Source organism: Psittacula echo (genome assembly GCF_963264785.1).
Source record: "Psittacula echo genome assembly, chromosome: 17".
Taxonomy (NCBI): Eukaryota; Metazoa; Chordata; class Aves; order Psittaciformes; family Psittacidae; genus Psittacula; species Psittacula echo.
The window spans coordinates 1,495,797-1,516,716 of record NC_137753.1 but is presented as its reverse complement, the minus strand read 5'-3'; the positions used below and the strand labels follow the sequence as shown (position 1 = coordinate 1,516,716).

General features: G+C 48.2%; 1 protein-coding gene across 2 annotated transcripts in view; it reads right to left on the bottom strand.

The window, feature by feature from the left end:
• The window catches only part of PRDM16 (PR/SET domain 16), a gene marked incomplete at both ends in the record, with an annotated part of 259,353 nt that overhangs the window by 11,177 nt on the left and 227,256 nt on the right, over window positions 1-20,920 (bottom strand). For both annotated transcript variants that reach the window (XM_080631354.1, XM_080631355.1), the window contains 6 exons: window positions 1,299-1,468; window positions 5,216-5,303; window positions 8,945-10,346; window positions 13,441-13,594; window positions 14,058-14,205; window positions 18,237-18,435. In XM_080631354.1, the coding sequence (XP_080487480.1) occupies window positions 1,299-1,468; window positions 5,216-5,303; window positions 8,945-10,346; window positions 13,441-13,594; window positions 14,058-14,205; window positions 18,237-18,435 (2,161 nt within the window). The remainder of the gene's footprint in view (window positions 1-1,298; window positions 1,469-5,215; window positions 5,304-8,944; window positions 10,347-13,440; window positions 13,595-14,057; window positions 14,206-18,236; window positions 18,436-20,920) is intronic.

The window sequence follows — 20,920 nt, the reverse complement described above, 5'->3', positions numbered from 1 at the left end:
ACATTGACCACCTCCTACAGCAGCGAGGTCATCTGCTGAACTGTGTGTTGTGTGAAAGAACCTCCTGCTTGGTTTAACCTGTCACTCAGGAACTGCATTTGATGCTACCTTGTTCCTGCATTAAGATTAATCACTACCTAGTCAGACTGCACTGGGGACTTTCATAGATCTCCTCTATTGCCCTGTTTAGCTGCTCATCATACGGAATGGACTTGATCATCCTTCCTGGATTTCCTTGTAGATAAATGCTGCAACACTGTGTCACTGTTATCAGGAGATACTGCTGTGAGTCTGACAGCCTGCTTGGAATAAGGAAATGCAGCAATAGGAAATGAAATCAGAGAAGGAACAGTGTTCCCCAATAAATCTGATTCACAGTAAAAGGAAGGGAGGTACAAATAAAAGTATTCACTGGGAAATAAAGTACTAAGGATGAAGGGTTACATTCAGTGACCATGAAACCTGACGCTTACTGCTGTAGAAGGAACATAAGACATTCAGTACCTTCAGATGTCCTGAACATGAACAGTTACTGTGAGTGTCCCTCAACGATGAAAATCCAAATGTGGACTTGTGAGTGCATAACTAAACGTAAGTTTAGTCCCTCTTTCAGGTAGAAACCTCAATATTCAGCTGACATCTGAGCCCACAGCTGTTGTGGCAAATGAAACTAAGAGATACATCAAACAAAACACATACCCCCTTACTGCACCCAAGACAAACGCAGTGGGAGCCACCACAAGAACCTCTGCAGGTAAAACTGTGTAAGTAGACAGAGGTTTTTATTCCCTAGTGATCTGCTCTCATACAAGCTTTTAGAGCTGCAATGAGTACCTAAGTACTTCTGTAGATACAATTGTGCTTGAAAATGCTGTTTATTGTATGCCATTTGTAAAACACCAATGTTTTGCCTAGCTGAGACTGGACATCGCTGTGATTGCACTTGCACTGGCAACCGTGGCATCTGTTACCAGAAACTTGGCTTGGAGGATCCTGTTTGCTTGAGAATCTCCAGATCTGCTCTCAAGGTTATTAAAAATTACAAAGAAAACAGAAGATGCTGATTTTCTACCAGACAAAACAAGCTATTTCAGAGGGAGTTAGTCATCAGAATGCTCTGTTTTAATTCTGCTGCTTCCTGTTTTTCCTCCCACCCCTGCCAAGACAGCAGAGATGTCCATGTGGGGTTGCTCCGCTGCACGCTGCTGTCTGATGCTCCAGCTGGGTGATGTTCTCCCAGGGATGCTGTAAGGTGCTGCAGGCACGGCCTCTCCTCTTTGGGGTGCCCAGGCCCTTACCTGCAGGTGTAACGCTCCTTGCCCTTGCGCAGGATGGGATCCGATAACGTGGGAGGTGGAGATCGGAAGTTGAAGGGGTGATGTGGAAGGGGCTGCAGGGAGGTGCCAGTGTCTGCCTTCATGGCTGCAAAACTCTCCAGTTTCTCTGTCATTGTTTCTATGGCTGACATCTGCAAGGACAAGGCAAGGCCTCACGTCATAAAGATCCACAGGAAAACAATGTAAGTGCATAAAACATCTTTCAGCACCAGTGTGCTGGTTAAAGCCTGCTGCTGCTTTTGCTGGGCTCAGAGGGAAGCAGCAGTGAGCTGCAGGCAGCGATGGGTCAGAGAGGACAGGGAAGTTCTGGGCAGGAGGCAGAAGAATCCTGGCCAAAGCAGAGAGGGAGGGGGCACAGGGGAATGCGTGCCCAGGGAGCTGGGACAGGGGAGAGGCTGAGGCTGGAGGGGTGAAGAGGAGGAGTTAAGATCAGACTCAGGATGGAGCAGGTCCATAGAGAGTTTGCCTAGCAAAGGGGCCAGCATCTTTATTACATGTAAGAAAGGTTCAGAAGCCAGCAAAGGTGATGGAAGGGTGTGGGGGAGATGGCTGAGCTTCCTGGAGTGCAATTCCAGCCAAAATACTCTACATGAGCTGGGGCTGGGTGAGTTATGGTTTGGAGGAGCACAACCTACACGTCAATGTCCAGACAGGAGGTGCAGGCACGCAGGTCTAGAGACTCGTGCCATCCCTGGCAGTGTTCAAGGCCAGGTTGGACACAGGGGCTTGGAGCAAGCTGCTCCAGTGGAAGGGGTCCCTGCCCGTGGCAGGGGTTGGAGCTGGAGGAGCTTTAAGGTCCCTTCCAACCCAAACCACTCTGTGATTCTATGACTCGGCAACACCCACGCTCTCACATAAACACTGGATGAAATATCACTGCAAAAGGAGGGAGAAAGGGAAAAACATGGAGAGAGGGGAGAAGGGGAAAGCAAAGAAGGAAAGAAAAAAAGTTGTGTGTGCAAAAAACCAAAAAGCAAAGGACATGCACAAACCTCCTGCCTAAAGAAAGCCACTTGTACTTTCCTGAGAGCAAAACAGGAAATCCAAATCTAAGAGAGAAATGCAACTCGGAGAACGACGCCGACATCTCCAACGCTCACTTTTATGCACTCTCGAGAGCACTTCCAAGACACCAAGCAGAAAACAGGGATCAAGCAAACAAGGCAGCAATAAAGCTGCCTCCTCCCTGCCCATGACATCAGCAGGACAGCCAGGAGCCCGAGCGGAGTCCGCCCGAGCGCGGAGCGAGCGGAAAGCAGTAGGAAGCCATAGATCAAAACTAGATGCTCTATTGTACAGGAAGGGCTGACCTTTTGCACGTTTACACTTTATTAAACGGGGCTCGAGGGGGGCAGGGAAAAGAGCCAAGATATTGTTTAAAATGTACGACTATAAAAAAAAAAGTTGTCTTAATCACCCAAGCCTACATTGTGGAAGGCTGACAACCATTCATAAGCTGGAAAAAAGAGGAGTAGTAAAACCCATTTCCTGATAATAGATCCACGGCCCCTTAGTTGGAGGCTCCCAGCCCATGATAAATAGTAAGTAATACTTAGCGCCAGCCACTTGAAAAGGTTCCTTGATCATTTACAGCAAAAGCTCTGCCCCAGCTGCCAGTCATGTAACAAAACCATCACGTTAAAATGCTATCCGGATCTTTCAGAGCTGTGCCACTCAGCCCTTTGCCGGAGTACCTGGAGCTATCTTTTGTTGTGCCCTGTTCTTTAGGCACTTAGTCAGAGATGTTTGCTGGCTTGATAGCCGTAGGCTTGTTTTAAAATGCTAAGCCCCGGCCGTAGCCTCTCCAGTGGCAAAGGCACTTTGCTATTTAGGGAACAACTGCCTGGTTATAATAAAAAAGAAGGGGAGAAGAAAAGAAAACTTAACAGGTGAGAAAAGGTTTTTCCATTAAGTTCTCAGAAAGTTCCACCGTTTCTTTACATTGTCCAGGGGTTCATTTAAAAGAGACAATGGGAGAAGAACTCTCATCAGAGCAGAGGAACCACTCTCAATGACTGGCTAAGAAAGAAAAGTGGCCTGAAATTCATTTTGGGAGAGAAAGCATCTTCTGAATGCTGAATGTTCAGCCCTTATTACATCTTTTGGCATGACCACATCCCACCCAGGGCCCTCCATGAGAGCTGGGGAATTATTCACAGAAGAAAAGACTGAGACCAGACTCATGTTCAGAGAAACACACGTAGAGGGTGCCCCTAACTGACCCCGTACGTGAACGCTGCTTTTAATGAAGACAGGAGCAGGATTCCCTGAAAATATGACTTCTAAAGGGAAAGATCCAGGATAATATTGGATGGGGATCCGGTAAATCCCCCCTCCCCCCATATATTCTTGAATAAACCATATTAGAAATACCCGATTGACTACACAGCATGGGAACAGCAGCTCCCTAGATCTTACCCACTTTATGAAAGCTGAGTTATCAGGAAGCTTTGGGCTTGAGTGATTGTAAATTTTAGGCTATTCTGCGTGATAAGCTATTAGAGATAACCAGACCTTCCACATCTTTTCACTGCCATGGGAAGAGGACGTGGTCAGGATCTCAGGAACAATGTTAATCACCTTCCACTCAATGCTTGCTCCTACTCAGGGCCCGTACGTTTCTCATCGTCTTGTTGGGTTGCTTTGCCACACTCGCTCCTCCCTGCTATCAGATTCTTTACAGGCAGATATCCCCACTATTCTAACCCACACAAACACAGGATGTTCCTGGCCAGCCTGTCACCATTATCCAGCCTCTACGAAGGAAAAATCGGGGGAAGTTATTAACCAAACTCTGAGGCTGATGCGAAACAATGAGGGAACTAAGTTTAGCTGTGAAAGCAACCAGGACCCAGCTTTCACAAACCTGCAAGTTATTTATCTAAGGTGGGAAACAGTATCAGAGGAGAACAATGCATGTGAATATAAAGGAGAGCACAATAACGACCCCAGAGCCCAGCTCCCTGCATGTGTTTGTGGCAGGAGAGACGGAAGATCGCTGGTAACCATCACACTGGGGACAATGCGGGGCAGAGTGCGACAGAGCTTGCTTCATTACCATTATGGAGCAGGGAATCCTAAGGATAAAGAGCAGCATCACTTCACGGAGAGTTTAGCTATGGCTCACAAGATAAGTGGGTTTGTGAAGTGGGGTGATTCTCATGAACAGCCTTGGTTCCACTGGCCTTGGTTGTGCCATTCAAATACTGTGGGTAAAGGCCTGGTGGGGTGATGGGGTGGCATTCCTGGCCCACTGTCCAATGGGAAAGCTGTCCAGCAGCGTTTCCCATCACTCAGCAGTGACTCAGACCCAAAGGAGATGCAGAGGAAACAAATATCCATGAGCTGTCAGAGAACAGAGACTAGAGCAGCTGTGCAGGAAGGAGAGAACATGAGTCCTCCATTGAGTGACCCATCCATCACCTTTAGGAGCAGACAGGACTGAGCCCAATTCTATGTTACCCTCCAATTTTACACCGTCTTGATGGTGTAAGGGAACTGCAGGCAGGTGTAAAATGCTACTGCCTGGTGCTGAACAGTCCTTCTCCACTTTGCACGACTGCAAATGACTGCATCAGGTGCTCCCAATGGGAAAATTACATAGGCATTGTGGCATGTGAAAGGGGAGTTTGGCAGACTGTACGAGCTGCCCAGACCTCATCCCTGTTCTTCTGTTAATGCAAAAGAAACAGCAAGGCACAGCTACTATCCTCCTCAAAGCAGGCAGGAAATTAAAAGTATCTGAAAGTAAAACAGGAGGAGCTTCCAGTCGGGCCTTTGGATGAGGAAGAGCCTGATCCAATGACCTGTTTGCACCAGCTCCATCTCCAGCTCCTTGACATTCAACCAGCACCACATTGTAACGCTACTGCCTTTACCTGGGGGTGAAAAAGCAGCGGGGAGGGTCGCAGGTACTTCTCCTTGAGGGCACCCACAGGGTCTGTCACCTTCCGCTTCTCCACCCTGCTGGACAACAACACAGAGGGTTACGTACCTCACAGGCAGCACGGAACTAGCCAAACCCTTTGCAGAGGTGTTTAAATCACATACACGAGGCTGATCTCCTGACACAAACGTCCTTCTTCCCCTTCTACTGGATAGTACAAATTATGACTCACAGGTTACCTCACAAAAAGCACTGGAAACGACATGAAAATGGATCCCCTCCTTTGGGCAGTGTTTGCTTAGCTGTCAGAGTGACACCTAAGAAAATATTCTGCTCCTTCTATGCGAGGACTAATGCCTCTGCTGCAGTGGTTTATAAACCTCTGCTCTTATGGAACGTCATGTAAAAACCCTACATTTACGGCAAAAGCAGTGCTTAAGTGGGAGAAGCTCTGGAGTCCAAAGCAGCAGCCCCTGCCTGATCTTTCAGAATTGGTCTTTATCTTAAGAGTTAACATTGGGCCAAGCTTCACAGCCCCAAGTGTGCTGAAATCATCAGGGGTTTCATGTCCATTTCCTCCCTTGCAGCTGAGATAGCATTTGCAGTGGGTTTCTCTGAGCAGACATGGACAACCATTTAGGAAGGCAGGAAGCAGTGGGAGATTTCAGAAGCCACTTGAGAACCCCGAGTTCTTCTGATGGCTCCGTGTGCAAACATTCCATGCTTAAGCACCTTACTATGGAGAAATGCTGCTAAAGGCAGGCTCCTGGTTTTGGCTTTGCTTTCACAAACTGTTCTGCTGTGGGGAACCCGGGGTGTGGAATCACCAAAAAGAGAAACTGGAATCTCCTCCATGGGAACAAGGAGTTACGAAAGTAACTCCACCGAATGCAGCTGCATCTTTAAATCACCAGAGCAGGGTCCACCTCAGCTCAACCAGCAGAAATCCAATAGGAAGAGTAATTTTAACTACATTAGTCTGGCATAAATGAGAGCAAATTATTTTGCTGCATTTCAGCTGATTGGTGTGTGGATCAAATTAGCAAAGAGTTTAAAAGAAGAGTCCTGCAGAGTGCTATTTAGTGAACTGTATTTAATCTGCATTTAATTTTCCTTGGGTAGAAGGCAAGAGAAGAGCTGGATCTGAAACGCAGTCACAACTACCGTGCTTTGGGAGGTACGCGCTTTTACCAGAGTGAGTTCAAGCATCTGTAAACCAAAGTTTCTCCCTGACACAAGGTGAAAGAGCAAATGTCCGAGCAGAGATTTACCCTCTGGAACCAGCCTGATTCCCAGGGGATGCCCCAGCCTCCGGGGGACCATAAACCTCCAACCTTAGTGAACGACAGCGTTTCAGGCAGCTTTCCCATCTCCTGGTGTCGGGCAAGGAGCACACAACCCACGCAGAGCCTTCCCCGTCAGAGCAGAATTCCACAGCCACCGGCGGATTAAGCCGATCTTTTCAGCCCAGTGCCTGAGAACGTCACCTTAACGAGGCCGAGCTAAAAACTGCACAGATTTCAGGCTGTCTGGCTGCATTAAATTATATCACCAGGAGAAAATGTCGAGGATTTAAGTGGCCTTTGGGAGAAAAATGAAGGAGCCAAATGATGTGAGAGAGTCTGATAAAGAGAAGTTTAGAAACAAAATATTTCCATATTTTTCAAGCTGGGACTTGGAAGCTCTGCTGTTTAGCTCATGACATCAGGAGTCTGATTCACAAGCAACTCCACTGCTGACTTTCTATTTTAATGGATTACTAAAACTATATGCATCCCGTGGAATGCACCAAATGATGCCCCCATCCTTCACTTCCATCTGTCTTCTGGACCTTTACGGTTTTCCCGAGGCTGCTATTTTAATTGGCAACGGCTTTTCCAACCCATGTTATTTTAACGTTCCTACTGAGAATGCCCAGAGGTGGCAGGACCCTGCAGTAACGCGAAACTTTTGCCTTTCCATCCCATTTATTTTGCTCCCCGAAGCACAGAAATAAACGCGGGGCTGTTTACATCATCCCTGATGTCTCCAGGAGGAGATGACCGCGGTGGTCCTGGACAGAATGCGCGACATGTCCCGGGCTGTGATGCAGCGTTTCCATCACAGATGGCAAATGTGTGAGCGAGCAACACGGCATCAACCCTGCGAGTCTGGCACAGCGAGAGACGCGTTCTTAATAGCAAGCAACGAGGGCTCCCTAATCCTCATCCCAGCTGACAGTTCCTTGGCCTGCCTAGACGCTGACATCACTTTTTCCCACAGTTATCAGCCGTACAACGCAGTGTGCTGGTGACATAGGTGCTGTTCTCCTGCTCCAGCCCGGGGAAGGCCACACCACCCGCTCTTGTTCGTGGTCCTTTGTCAAGTGAATCACCCCGGTGCTGACACCATCGCGCTGCGGTGACTATGCGGCTTTCCAGCAGCTGCTGTGCGCATCCATGACCCTTCCATAGCTGGGTTACTGCAAGGCACCCCTGCAACACTCATATTTAGCCCGAGTAACCAAGAACAAACCATGCCCTTCCAGAACTCCCTGTGCAGTTACAGACACCGAATCCAGGTGCCCTCCAGGCTAAATCCATGTACCAAAAAGGATGTTATGATGCATCCCAGCCTAAGAGAGAATTAATTGCCATGTTAATGTCCAAATCAAACTCGGTCAGGGTACCTCTTCTCAGTGGACTTCGCTAAAAAGAAGCAAATGGCATTTGCTACGTGACACATACAGCTCATCTGTAGCAGAAGGATAACAAAGGTAGTGCCAGGGCCCAGACGGGTAATACACAAACTTGCTGGTACCCTCACTGTAAAGCTTAAACTAATTTAATTTAAAACAATTTTCCTTTAGACACAGGTTTTATAAAAAGCACTGAACCAACAGAAGGCTCAAGCCTTCCCTTTACACCTTCTTCTGAATTCATTCCTTCTGGAAGCTGAACTGGCAGTTGGGTAACTTCATCCCATCTGCTCTGCGCATGCCTTCCATGATCAGCTTATTCTAGGCATGACCTAATGGATGGGGCCTTCCTCAAAACCCAGCAGCCTCAAGTGGAACTCGAAACCCCTTGTTATCTTCTAAAACAGATTAAGTCTGCAGGCAGTGCATATGGGAGGGATGCAGGTAATAACACGCTACCATGTGTTTACACAGCACACGTTACCCCAGACCTAAAAGTGCTTCAGAAGGCTGGTCCACAGCAGCAGTTCCTATGAACTGGAAAAACTCTAAGAGCAGGAATTAGTGAGAAAAAGGGGGGTGAGGAGGAAGGAAGGTGAAACAGCTCACGAAGGCCATCAAGTAAGGCAGTGGGAGAGCTGCATTTCCAGGCTCCCAGGGCTCCTGACTCATTCCCAAGCCATGCGAGCCCGGGCTCCGAGGCAGCTGAACTCTGCATTCTTATCGAATCAAACCTCTGGAATCTCTCCAGCAGAAGTGCCATCTTAGCGTTGGCTCGTGGGAGAGTCCTTAAATAGGTCAAGTTCCTTCGTTATCAAAATAAGGATGTGCTCAGTACACACTGCTGAGGAGCACTCCTCACCATTATGCAGCCCTTCTGATTCAGAGAATTCAAAGTGCTGTGACAAAGGAGAAGTACAATCAACTGGAGCAGACCTTCACTGCTCCTTCTGACCAACCTACGTCCCGACCTGCCTCAAGTGGTGCTGACAGCTAGAAAACCAGCTCATTAGAGGAAACGCTTAAGGCAGGGTATGTTAATACCTGTATATGGGGTCCATGAAAAAGGGTGATGGCTTAGCGTAATGCAGGGATGGCTGCTGAGGCAGTTGAGACTGGGAAATCTTGGGTAAGACTTCACTTGCCATTAGCTTCCTCTCCCCATAGATGTGGTTTTTCCGCGGCTCTCTGCCTCCGTTCTGACTGGCTCGGATGCGGTTGCCGATGCTCAGATCCAGCGGCTGCTCCTCCCCTGAGGACGGGGCTGGCAGGACCTTCGGTGGCGGCAAGATTGGCTTAATCTCTTTTGGCTTTGTGGTGAGATCAAAGGGTGACTCTGAGCTGGTGCTGCCGACTTTGTGGAGGTCCCTGGGTGACTTTGGTTCTGCCTTGACCAGCAAGTTGTGATTGAGGGTCCGCTCCGTGAAAGGATAGAGTGAATGGGGGAAGTTGGGGAGGAACTGAAAAGGGAACATGGAATGATACGGGAGCGAACCCATCTTTTTCTCCTGCATCCCCATAAAGCCAGGCCCAAAATACTTCTCTGCGATGGAGGCGATAGCTTTAATAGAGTCATTGGCTGCCCCCGTGGTAGGCAGCAAGTGCTCTTCAGGGGGAGGAAAGAAGGAATGCTGAGAATAGAAGAGAGGGATCTCACTTGTGTTGTTGGTGGAACTTGCAGACACAGAGCTGCTCACAAAATCTGGCTTGCTCTCCATCTGTTTGCTCTTATCTTTCATTTTGTCCCTGTCACTCTCTGCGTCACTGTCCAGGTCAGAACCCGTGCCAGTAGTGGTGTCCAGATCTGTGCCTGTGGTGGTGTTGACATCCTCAAAGTCACTGCCGTCAGACATGTCACTGTTCCTGGCTTTTAGCTTCTCCAGGTAGGAGTTTTCCAGGCTGCTTTCACATTTCTCCTCTCCGGAAGCGGCCTGGTTGCTGTTGCTCACTGCGGAGATCAGAGGAAGGGCTGGGTTCCCGAGGGGGCTCGGGAGCTTTGCGTCCGGAGTGTGGTTGAGGGGACTTTTGAGCAGTTGTGTGGGTGGTAACAAGGGGGGCCTGGGGTACAGAGAGGGTGGGAAAATCCCTGGGAATCCCGGCGTGAGGGCAGGGAATGCTGGGGGGGCAGGTGAGAATGGAAGACCCCCCGGGTGCGGGCGGGATGGAAAATAATCATTAAACCCCAGGCTGGCATGATTGAGGTTGGGAGAGGGCTTGGATTTGTCCATCATGGAAGTGGGTGTGAGGGGCAGGCCAGGGGCAAAAATGCCCCCAGGGTTGTAATGGTTCTTGCCCTCGCAGAAGCGCCGGTGCTTGTTGAGGGAGGAGGTAGTGCTGAACATCTGGCCGCAGTCCTTGCACTTGATCTGGGTGCGACAGTCCGCGTGCATCCGCTTGTGCCGGCACAGGTTGGAGAACTGCGTGTAGGATTTGTGACAGACCTCACCTAAAGCGTCAACAGAAACCAACAGCAAAAGCCATATGAAATTAACAGGACGTGGCGGGAGCTCAGCAGGAGATTCCCCAGCATCACCCACCCCTTCCACCCTGCCCCGGAATCTCACATCCTTAAGGACAGAAGAGATAACAAGCAGGTTACACATGGACCAGACCTTGGGAAACCGCCTCCACATTTCTCCTGCTAAGTCATCCCACCATTTAGCTGTTCTGCTTCAGCTCTCCCCAGATAAAATCAGGCTGATGAGGCCATCTGGCCTCTTCAGTTTACAAGGATGTGGAAATGTGTCTCCCTCTCTAAGGGTTTATCCAGGACTCACTGGGCTGTGATCTTTGCTACAGGTAAAGAGGCAGCCCCAGGAAGCCCGGATGAGGATGCAAAAGCAACGCTGCATCCAACCACCAGCCCTCACCCATCTGCCAGCCCAGACCTACCACCACCATTCCCTCTGGACAAACCACCTTCCCAAAGGACCTCTCCAGAAACAGCTCTATAGAAACCTGAGCGGGGATTTTCAACAAAGATAATAATGCATTATAGTAATATCTGTTTCCATGACCTAGTCGCTTTCCCTGTATTCCTGGCATGGCAGGAAGCACTGAAGGGGGAATGACTTTGCCACATTTAATCAAACCTACCCTTTCTTTAATGCCATTAAGAGTAAGTAACCACTCCGCAGGGATGTTCTATAAAATACTTTGCCAGGCAGGCCTCAGTTCAGTGAGAAGCAGGGTGAGATCCTGTACTCACTGAGTTACTGGGACACCCTGGCAGTGCTAAGTTAAGGCAACATCAACGTTCTCTTTAACGACCTGTAAATACCAAGCTTTCAAAATGTGAATGTTTATGACCTCTTTCACCTGCAGGCTTGGTGGTGTGGAAGGACCAGGGCAAAGGAAGAAAAAACTCCCACCCAAACTGTTCTCTACATCAAAACACTGTAACTTTTTATTATCTGATACCTCCTTCAACACAGGAATAAATCCTGCTGCTTAGTGAACTAACACACTTCTTTCACCAGGGAACTGCTGCTATCACCATTCTGTAAACCTGGGAACTGAGACAAAGAGAGGGAGATTGTACTGCTGGGAGCTGGGCAGGCAAAGGCCCAAATGCCAGTTCTCCCAACATCTCATCCTCCAACTCCATGATGCAGTGACCCTTCCTTCCTCCTTCCTTCTTTCCCCTTTCTTTTCCTCCCTCCTAACTATTACTGACAGCTACACGCATGCACGACTTGCCCTATATTTCTTTTCCTACATCTTTAGGATTCACGTTTAGGATTTCTTTTAAAGATGTTTGCATGTTTGCTCTTCCCAGAACAAAATTCCCCCTTTCCAAGTTTAACCACCTCCCTTGCCACGTGCCAAGGGACGCTAAACGGTGGTTCAGAAGATACACACAGCCACAGATAATAAGTGGCTGATCTGTTTAAGCAGATTGTATCACAACTGTGAGCACTTGTAACAGTTTGCACTGGCTCAACACCCTGTTTGTGGCGTTTGTGTTATTTTTAGTGTATTTGCAATACTACTAAATAGAAGTTACACTGCTCCCACATGGCAAAACTTAGTAAGAAGACCAAGGATAACAAAAGCAAAGTCTTCCAAGGGAATCAGGTTCCTCTCTTCCATTTTCCACCCCAGGAAGAGTTGCTAAATACATCCAACACTGCACAGAATTCCCTGCAGAAAAGTGCTATAGCTGTGAGAGCTCACATCATCACTGTAAACCAGGGAAAGCTGGAACATTTTGTTAAGTCTCCAGTTCTACAATGATTTAGTAATGTCCTCTCTTGCTGTCCTGCGTTCTGCAGCTAAAAAGTTACAGGTTTGGGGGCTTTTTTAAAGCCAAATATAATATCATAAAAAACCAAACAACCCCCCCAAAAAAACCCCTTTTCTTCCACTGCATGGGAAGGGAAGGAACAACTTCCTAGCGAATCCTGGAGCTGCTAATGGATTCCATACTCACGCATGTGACTCCACCTGGCACATCTGAACTAGGCAGAATCAGTCTCCGGTTGTTTTACACACTGATTTAGACTGACAACTCCCTAATTCTTATGAGGTGAGAGTGAGGAGATTATGAGAAGAAATCATTCATCTCGCTGCAGCAATGCTGAGATTCAAATTATCTCTTTCATGTGCCCGTCAGCAAGTGAAAGATTGCATCAAAATGAGCAATAAGAGTATTTTTTCTTCCTCCACTGACACCCATCTGATTATCTCAGAGCACGTTAATGAAACGACTCTCCCAGGATACCCTTGCATACTGTTCCCATTATACCAATGGGGAAAAAAGGCAGAAGTGGGTTCAGTCGCTTCCCTACCGAAACATCAAAGCCCGGAATCAAACCCAGATCCCGTTCAGCGCTTGAAGAGTGTCAGGAAGTGGTCCCTAACGTTTCTCTGGCTTTGTTGTGACACGATCCACCTTTCTGCACAGTTATCAAAACCCAATAGGTGCTGCGTCAATTAAAAAAATACACAAGCCTCAGACTGACAGGGAAGGAGACGGATGGCTCCCGAGGGAACATGCCCTATTGGAAACAACCCATGAAAGAGAGCGCTAAGGACACCGTTAATCTGCTATTTATTTGGCTTTCAAGTATTATCCAGATGAAAGATGCAGTAAATAAGGAAGGAAAAAACCCCTCTTTTTAAAGAACACCTCGTTGTCCCTGTGACTATTCCAAATCCTTTGAGGCACCCCTGAACATTTCGATCCGGCTGCGTCAGCTCTTTATTTATGTCACCGACACGAGCATTCAGGAATGATTAAGGCCAAAAAAAAAGAGGAGGGAAAGAAAAAGATACGAGAAAATGGCATCGCCAGGACCGCTGCGAGACTCAGCTTTTAACTTGTCAAAAAGTCAGAAACTGCCACCAATGTTTACTGAAAAAACAGGGGGAAAAAGAGAAGGGGGGGGGGGGGGAAATCACTGCGGAATTTCATCTTGTGCTCTGACCTATAAAATTACTGCGGCTGCTCACAGAGGGACAGCGAGTACTGGGGGGCCCCGCAGGATACGTGCAATTACAGCCCAAGGCAGAGCTCTGTGATGGCCGTGACAACTTACATATGAAAGGTTTGACAGTGCTGTGAATGTGCTTGTGCTGTTTGAGGCCAGACGAGGTGGCGAAGGTCTTGCCGCAGTCCGGGCAGGCGTGAGCCCGCGCGCCCACGTGCTGGGAGCGGATGTGCCGCTGGAGGTTGCTGGGGTCGGTGAATACCTGCAAGAGGAAAGGCTGTGAGAGGAGAGAAACAAAGCGTGGGGAGGGGAGCGCCTGCGTGACAGCCCGGCTGCATTTTGGGGCTTGTCACCACGGATCCTGGCACGAGGTGTGCAGGGAATTCACCTCCCGCCGCGAACGGTGAGGAACCTGAGCCGGGCCAAGCTGCCCATTCACCCTCTGACATGTGCTGTGCTCACCATCTGCCCTGCACAGTGCTCACCCCCATCCCTGCAGACACTCTGATACCTGCAAAAAGGCCAAGGTGAGCTGCTCATGGCAAGGCTGAGCTCCACATCCCAACAAGAGATGCTGCCTGGGCGCATCACTCACCCTGCATCACCCACCATGCCAGGCCACCAAACCATGCCTGAATGTGTCACTCGTCCTCCAGACCCCTTTCCCCTGGTCCCAGTGCCCTCGCCCAGGCAAAGCTGCCCCCATCACCTCGTTCTGGCCGTACCTTAACACAGTTTTCACATTCAAACCGTTTCCCACTGTCGTGAGACATTTGGTGCCGAATCAGGTTGGATTTCCAGTTGAAAGCCTTGGGACACTGGTCACACTTGTACTCCCTCTCCTCGGTGTGGATTACCATGTGCTGCTCCAGGCTGGCGAAGAAAGAGACACGTTGACTTCAATGGCAGGCATGGACTGGACACACATGGAAGGTGGACACTGCTAGAGGCCTCCTGCCCCATATCAGGGAGGTTATAAACCAAGATAGAGATGATAGAGAAATCAGTGCAGACCCATGGGGTATGGGGGGCGGGTCCAGAAACAACCTTTGTGAAAAGGAGTTGAGCAGCACATGGACCATGAGAGGGGCAGCGACACACAAACAGCCTCTCCTTAGTTTTCTTGGCATTCATTTCACAGATGGAAGCTGCCCTATTCTGCCTCAGAATGTCACTGTGTTTTATGGTATTTCTTATTAAATACCCGAGTCCATTTACAAGGGGGAAAAGGAAGGTAAAACCAGACCTGACCCTGCAGGTTCCTGGAGGGAAAAATGAGCACTTTGTGACCAAGGCTTCTATGGCATCCCCTCAGGGAAAGACAAGATATTAGCTGTTGCTGCTGAGACTATCACGTTGCCGTTCTGGTGGGCACAAAGCCCACAGCTTCCCAGAATGCAGCAACTTAACGTTGGAGAGAAACGTGATAAGGTGCAAACACATTTCACTTCTAAATGTCAGACATCTTTGATTACTTAACTCGGCAATTTCAACCTCTGCCAACTGGCAGCTGCTCCCGAACCTGGAGGATGATGGCAAACCAGAGCGGCTGCGCGCCCGGGGCCATGGCAGGGATGGCTCTGCAGAGGAACACAGGGGTGCTCCAACTCCAAAGTCCCATCCCCATGGATTGGCCCATGGTACTCACCGAGCCCCAAACCCAGTGTGACACCCTGCTGGTGGCACCAGGGCACACAGAGAGCCCTGGGGCCCTTTGCACTGAAGACCAAGTGATGTAAAACATACTGAGCCATCCCACAGCTCTCAGGCCAGCCCTGAGAAACCAAGCATGAGAATCCACATCCTTCACCATAGTTTAACAGGAGTTACAAGTGCTCGTCCTTACTGCGGGTTCGGATGGAGGACAAGCTGCTGTGAAATCCGCTCCTGCCTGGAATCCTCACAGATCAATATGAAACCATTCCTATGGAACTTTAAAGCATGGCTGTATTTTTCATAGGAACATTAAACTAAGCACTACTGGAAAATGCTGCCAATCTTCATTAAATGAAGGACAACCTCACAGCAGGTTAGCCACAGAGCCCAAGGGATTTGGAAACCCAGGAATTAGCCTTGTCCTGTCCTCAGGAACACACTGTTCTGACCGTCTTTGGATAGCATCTTTGGGCTGGCATCCCCAGTGGGACCTGCCCAAGGTGGAGCAGAATGGGCATGACATTGGTCCTCTGAAATTCCCAGTGTGAAGACCAATTGCACGGACATCTTTGTGCTCTGAGGGCATTTTCTGGCACTCAGGGGCAACTATGTAGAAGCTGGCTCCATCACAAGTGGGCTTGGTGGGACTGCAGCTCTACATACAAATCTGAGCAGCCACCAGCCTGCTACTCCCTTGAAGGACCTCCTCTTCCTCCAGACGAGGTAGTTAATATTCATGAACATGCCCCTTCTAAACTGCCAATCCACCCATTTTAAAGAAGCAATGTTCATTTTGCTAAAGAAATTATGTTCTTAACGCTACAGATTTTTTTACCCATACAAAGAAATCCATACCTTTCATATACATACACAAAAATACGCCCCTGCTAACTGTGATTTATGAGTTTATTTAGAGCAAATACGGACAAACTAATATGCTGTTTAGAGGCAAGTACCTACTGGGATTAGCAAAACATTTATTTATTTAGTCAGCTGCTAAATGCTCAATTTCAGTCCCCCAGTGGCACTCTTGATTTGATCTGTATTAACTTCTGACAAATTATAAGGCCATCTAGGAACACAGACGGGATAGATTCAGTGTTTTAGTGGCTTTCTGAGTACATAAAATGCAGCAGGACTGATGGGGAGGGATAGATGCGCACAGTCTCTCCCAGCTCCACTAAATCCATCAGCCTGATGGTGATGGTGCTCACTCTATCCTTCCCCTGTCAAAACCAATACGAACCTTCTATTACTTGCTTAAGAAAATCCCAACCCAAACATTTCCTAACATTTGCAAGTGTTCAGGTCTGTGGCTAGGAACTGGGAACATCCCCGATCACCTGAGTGCAATTGGCAATAGCTTGAAAAGGGCTCTCTCCGAGAAAATCAAAGGCAATGGGGGCCTGAGCTCAGCCTCATCACTTGAACACCCAGAAGAAGCTTCACCAGGCAGCTGTGAACACCTTACTCACAGGGGTAAGTAATCACTAAAGGAGAAAAGGGATCTACAGTTTTTCTGCTGCTCTTAACCCCTGCAAAACGGACCCAGTTCTGGGTCTGCCCCAAGCCAAGGGGAGCCAGGAAGCACACAGATGGCACAAAGAGGAGACACATACATTTCAAAAGGGTCTTTCCTAAATGAACCTGAAAGCTCCAGAGCGCTGGAAGCTGAAAGGGGAAAGTTTCTGTCACTGTCAGAGAGGCCAAAGAAGGAGAATTTCTACGAAAATCATGAATATTTTAAACATTTAAAGGAAGTTTCCTTTTCTCATCAGGTAAAAATAATGAAGGGAATTGCAGCCTCCTGGTGTCTGATTGAAAGTGGCCAAGGCAGAAACATGAGGTGAGGAATAAAGACATCCAACTGTGCCAACAGACCCACTGCACAGGTATTGCTGGCAGGCAGTATCTGTTACTGCCTTTACAGTGCCCACAACCCAGCCAAGAGCCAAGCTCTGTTCGGGACAGATAAACCCCTGGAATGTTCTTTATGTTTCACCTTTCTCTATGGTTTTAAAAGAGATTTTTTCCCCTTCATTTGCCTAGATAAAAGATCTGAAAGTAACAATGTAATTAAGCTCAAAATGACTGATGCCGGTGAACATCACCTTTTTAGATCTGTAACTGAAATGAAACAGGCCTTATACTGGCTTAAAGCTTGATGCTTTTGCTCTTTTTATGACAAAAGCATTGCCAGTTCTCACAATTTTATAACAACTCTTGCTGCGTGTGGTGTTTGTTCATCTAAGAACTCAACTGAAGTAAGTGAGAACCTCAGCCCCGGTAACAGAGCAAACTCGAGTCCTAACCTGTGGGGAAAACCTTGAAAACACAGCTCAGGGGTTAAAGCCTTAAAATGCAAATAAACACAAGCCTAAAAGGATTAAAATCCCCCTCAAGTTCTTAAAACTGGCTCCTAATATTTAACCATTTGAGTCTCAGGTTGGAAATGGATCAGAAATCTCAAAGATCCCTGCTTCAAAGCTGTTTGTGATCACTATCACATTATGCTTGGAGGAGGCACAAGTCCAATTAAAGCTTATTGGGCAAAAGAACTTTTCCTTTAGAAATTAATTCCATGTTGTTTAGAGTTGTCTTAGAATAATAACTGAATAATTACTGCAAATAAAACGAGCTGGGGAACATCCCATCTTCTCTCTTTCATGTTTCAATTACAAAACCACTTGCTGAATATAAAATCTTTACATGAACCTTTTCTTTATCAAAAAACCACTGAAAATTTGATTGGAATAGGAGTTTTTAATTGCTTCTGCAGAGGAGTCATCACCACGTGAAGAGCTCTCAGGGTAATAACACCTCTTTATACCCACTGATCTCAAATGACCAGAATTAGATATAAAAGAAGTGCTCACACAAATATTGGCAGAACCCCTCAGAACCAGCTCACATGGGAGCTGCACAGATGCTAATGGGGTCTCTCAACCTGTCACAGCCCTGGCAATGGGAATTCAGAGAACAGCCCTTGAAGCTTTACAGTGCCAATGATCTGCGGATGCAGGAGTAATGAAAAGCATCACAGTCGATGAAACCAAGGGGAAATAAAGTGCTGTCCAACAGTGAATGACACTGAAGGATCCTAAACCCAACATTCCTTAACCCTACGGAGAATGGAAAGGTCTGAGCCACCCAGCTCCCACCTTGTCCTGCATTGCCCATCACCAGATGGACCGCGCAGGAGGCACGGAGAGGAGCAGGCAGGGGAGGGTCTGGCAACTGTGTGGTACCTGTATTTATTGGGGAACATCCTCTCGCAGTCTTTGCACTCATAGACCTGTCCATCGCCAAGACCTTCCTGCTTGATCTCGTCACTCAGGCTCTCGTAGAGGGAGCTGACAGCGCTGCAAGCGTACTTCTTGTGGCGCCGCAGGTCGAGCTTGGACTGGAACAGTTCATCGCAGTCCTCGCAGCGGAACGAGTGCTCTTCTGCAACACACACACAAAATGCTTTTGACTTGAGCGTCAGGAAGTTCAAGCAAGTCTCATTATTGCACCCGACACCGAGCTTGTGAAGAGAAGGTAATACCCTGTGAGGATCTCTTAAACAGAGAGGTCTGCAAGTGAGAGGGGAGAGAAAGCCAGGCAGGCTGGGCCAGCACAATGCTCCCACTTTCAGCATTAAGAGAAAAACATCAGTCGTGGAGAGATCTCGTCTTCTTTGTGTCCTGGCCTCTGCTGGGACATTAAGACCTACAAGAATTAGTAGATACACCAAAACCAAGGGCAATCCTGGAGTACTGTGGTTGTTTGCAATGAGGTTTTTGGGAAATAGGAGCAAGCTTTTCCTCAGGAGGGGCCACCAGAGGAAAAAAGGAACAAACCGTGCTCCTGTAGACAGATACTGGAGAAGCAAATTGCCCCAGCACAGACCTGGGGAAGCTCCTTTCTAAGACAATGTCCTTCTAGTGTTATCCCCTTGACTCAGCCGGCACAACTGCAGAGCACAGTGAGCCATCGAACCCGAGGAGCTCCAAACCAGAGCTCCATGGAGGAAAGCAAAGGCAGCCAAATGCTTTAATGCTTTGCTGGTTTTGCCTTTGTTTGTCTTAAAAAAAAAAGAGAAAGATGTAATGCACATAATAAATTACTGCAGTCAAGGTCAAACAAATTAAAAAGAGGGCAGCTATTATTAAGTTTACAAGGCAGCATCCTGACCATAGTGCCAAGCCAAACAAGCGGCTCGAAGCTGTAAATTTTCCAGGAGAACAATCTCTGCGAGGGAGTGGGGATAACTCCGGGTTCCTCCAGCCTGGAACAGCAGCTTCCCAGCGACCTGCCGCAGTGCCCTGCCCTCCTCACCCTCTTCCTCTGCACCCCGGGCTCTGCTTCCTTCCTACCAAGTGTTGCTCCCTTTTCCTGATGACTTCCGAAAGAAAAGCTTGTGGTAAAATGCATGAGCTCAAGGGAAGAGTGGAAAGATTCTCAGGGATGCAGCCAAAAGCCAGCGCTGTGATGGATCTGATCCATCCCTGCTGCTCTGCAGGTGAGGGGGTGATGGGGCCGATCTCTGCCTGGAGCCGTTTTCAAAGCCCACAACCTTTCAGGAAACCCTTGGTTTGCCCAGTTCTGCACAATCACAACCACTCACGCTGTGCTTTAAGGCCTGAAATTGTGTTTTATATAAATCAGGGTTAATTCTGTTAAAAGGCTGCCACAGCACAGGGCAGCATCACCCGGAGACAGGCGCTTCCCACCTGCACGTGGGCACTGCTTTCCTTTTGCTGCTTCGACACAGCCTGCTCAGACCCTGTGGTTTTCACCCCGTGCCCCTGCACGCCGGGGAGCCTGCGACGTGCTGCTGCGGTGACTCAGACCAGACCCCTTCAGCTGCCACAGCGGAGCTACGTAGGCAGATGAAACCCAAAGTGGTCCACACCTACACGGAAAGTAGCGACATGCCCACGAGCTGGGAGCAGTCACACGCAGCTGAAGGAGAAAAGAGCACCACGACCCAAGCAGCAGAGCCTGGCTCTTCATCCAAGCAGCGCGTCTGCTGCCACTACAGCCCATTTACACACGGAATGAATACAATACAGAGGTGCTTCGGGATTTCCTGACCTGCAGAAGAGAGGGATGTAAAAGGAATAAAATCCATCAGGTCCACATTTTCCTGTGGGGGTGGGAAGGGATTCTGACTAGAAAACAAGACCTAAGGGAAGAAAATACCCACATCTTACCCATTTCAACTCATTTCGACAGATCAGATACTCTGAAATTGCTATCAGCAGCCTCACAATGAAGTGGATCAGGCTCTGCTCTATCCCTTAGAGAAATTCTGTTTACCAGCACTTTGTAGAGCAGTACACCAATATGCACCTCATGTGTTTTATGTCCCCGGGGCAGGAAACCTGGAAATCAAGATATAAAGAACTACCCAGCAGCATCGACAGCCTGTGTATAACCTATCATTAAAATAATCCAAACTACTTTTTAATGAGGAAAAAGAAAGAAAAAAGGATGTGTAGTACCATGGTATGCCTTGTTACTGCATTTTACTTGCAACAGCAGCACGAAGCATGCAGTTACCTGGCAGAATGTAACATTTCATCTGCATGTGTTTATGAACCCAAATCATTCCCAGTGTGAGAGGAGCATGGGAGGGGTGAGGCCTGGGTTTCAGTGTATTTAGGCACCTCTTTTCTCTCCATACATCCATAGTTAGGGTAAGAAGAGAGAAGCCTGACAGCATCAAGCGTTGGAGCACATGCAGTGCATGGGCTGAGGCAGCAATCTCCTCCTGCATCACTCCTCATCATCAGTGAAGCACATCAGCTCCAGAACAAGTGCTTCTCTGCTACAGCGTTGGGGTTTCAGAGCCTCAGACGTCAGGCTGCCCTCACAGTGTCACTGGCACCAACAGCCATGACCTCACTTTTGGTACGTGGGATAGAAGTTCATCTGACTCATGCAG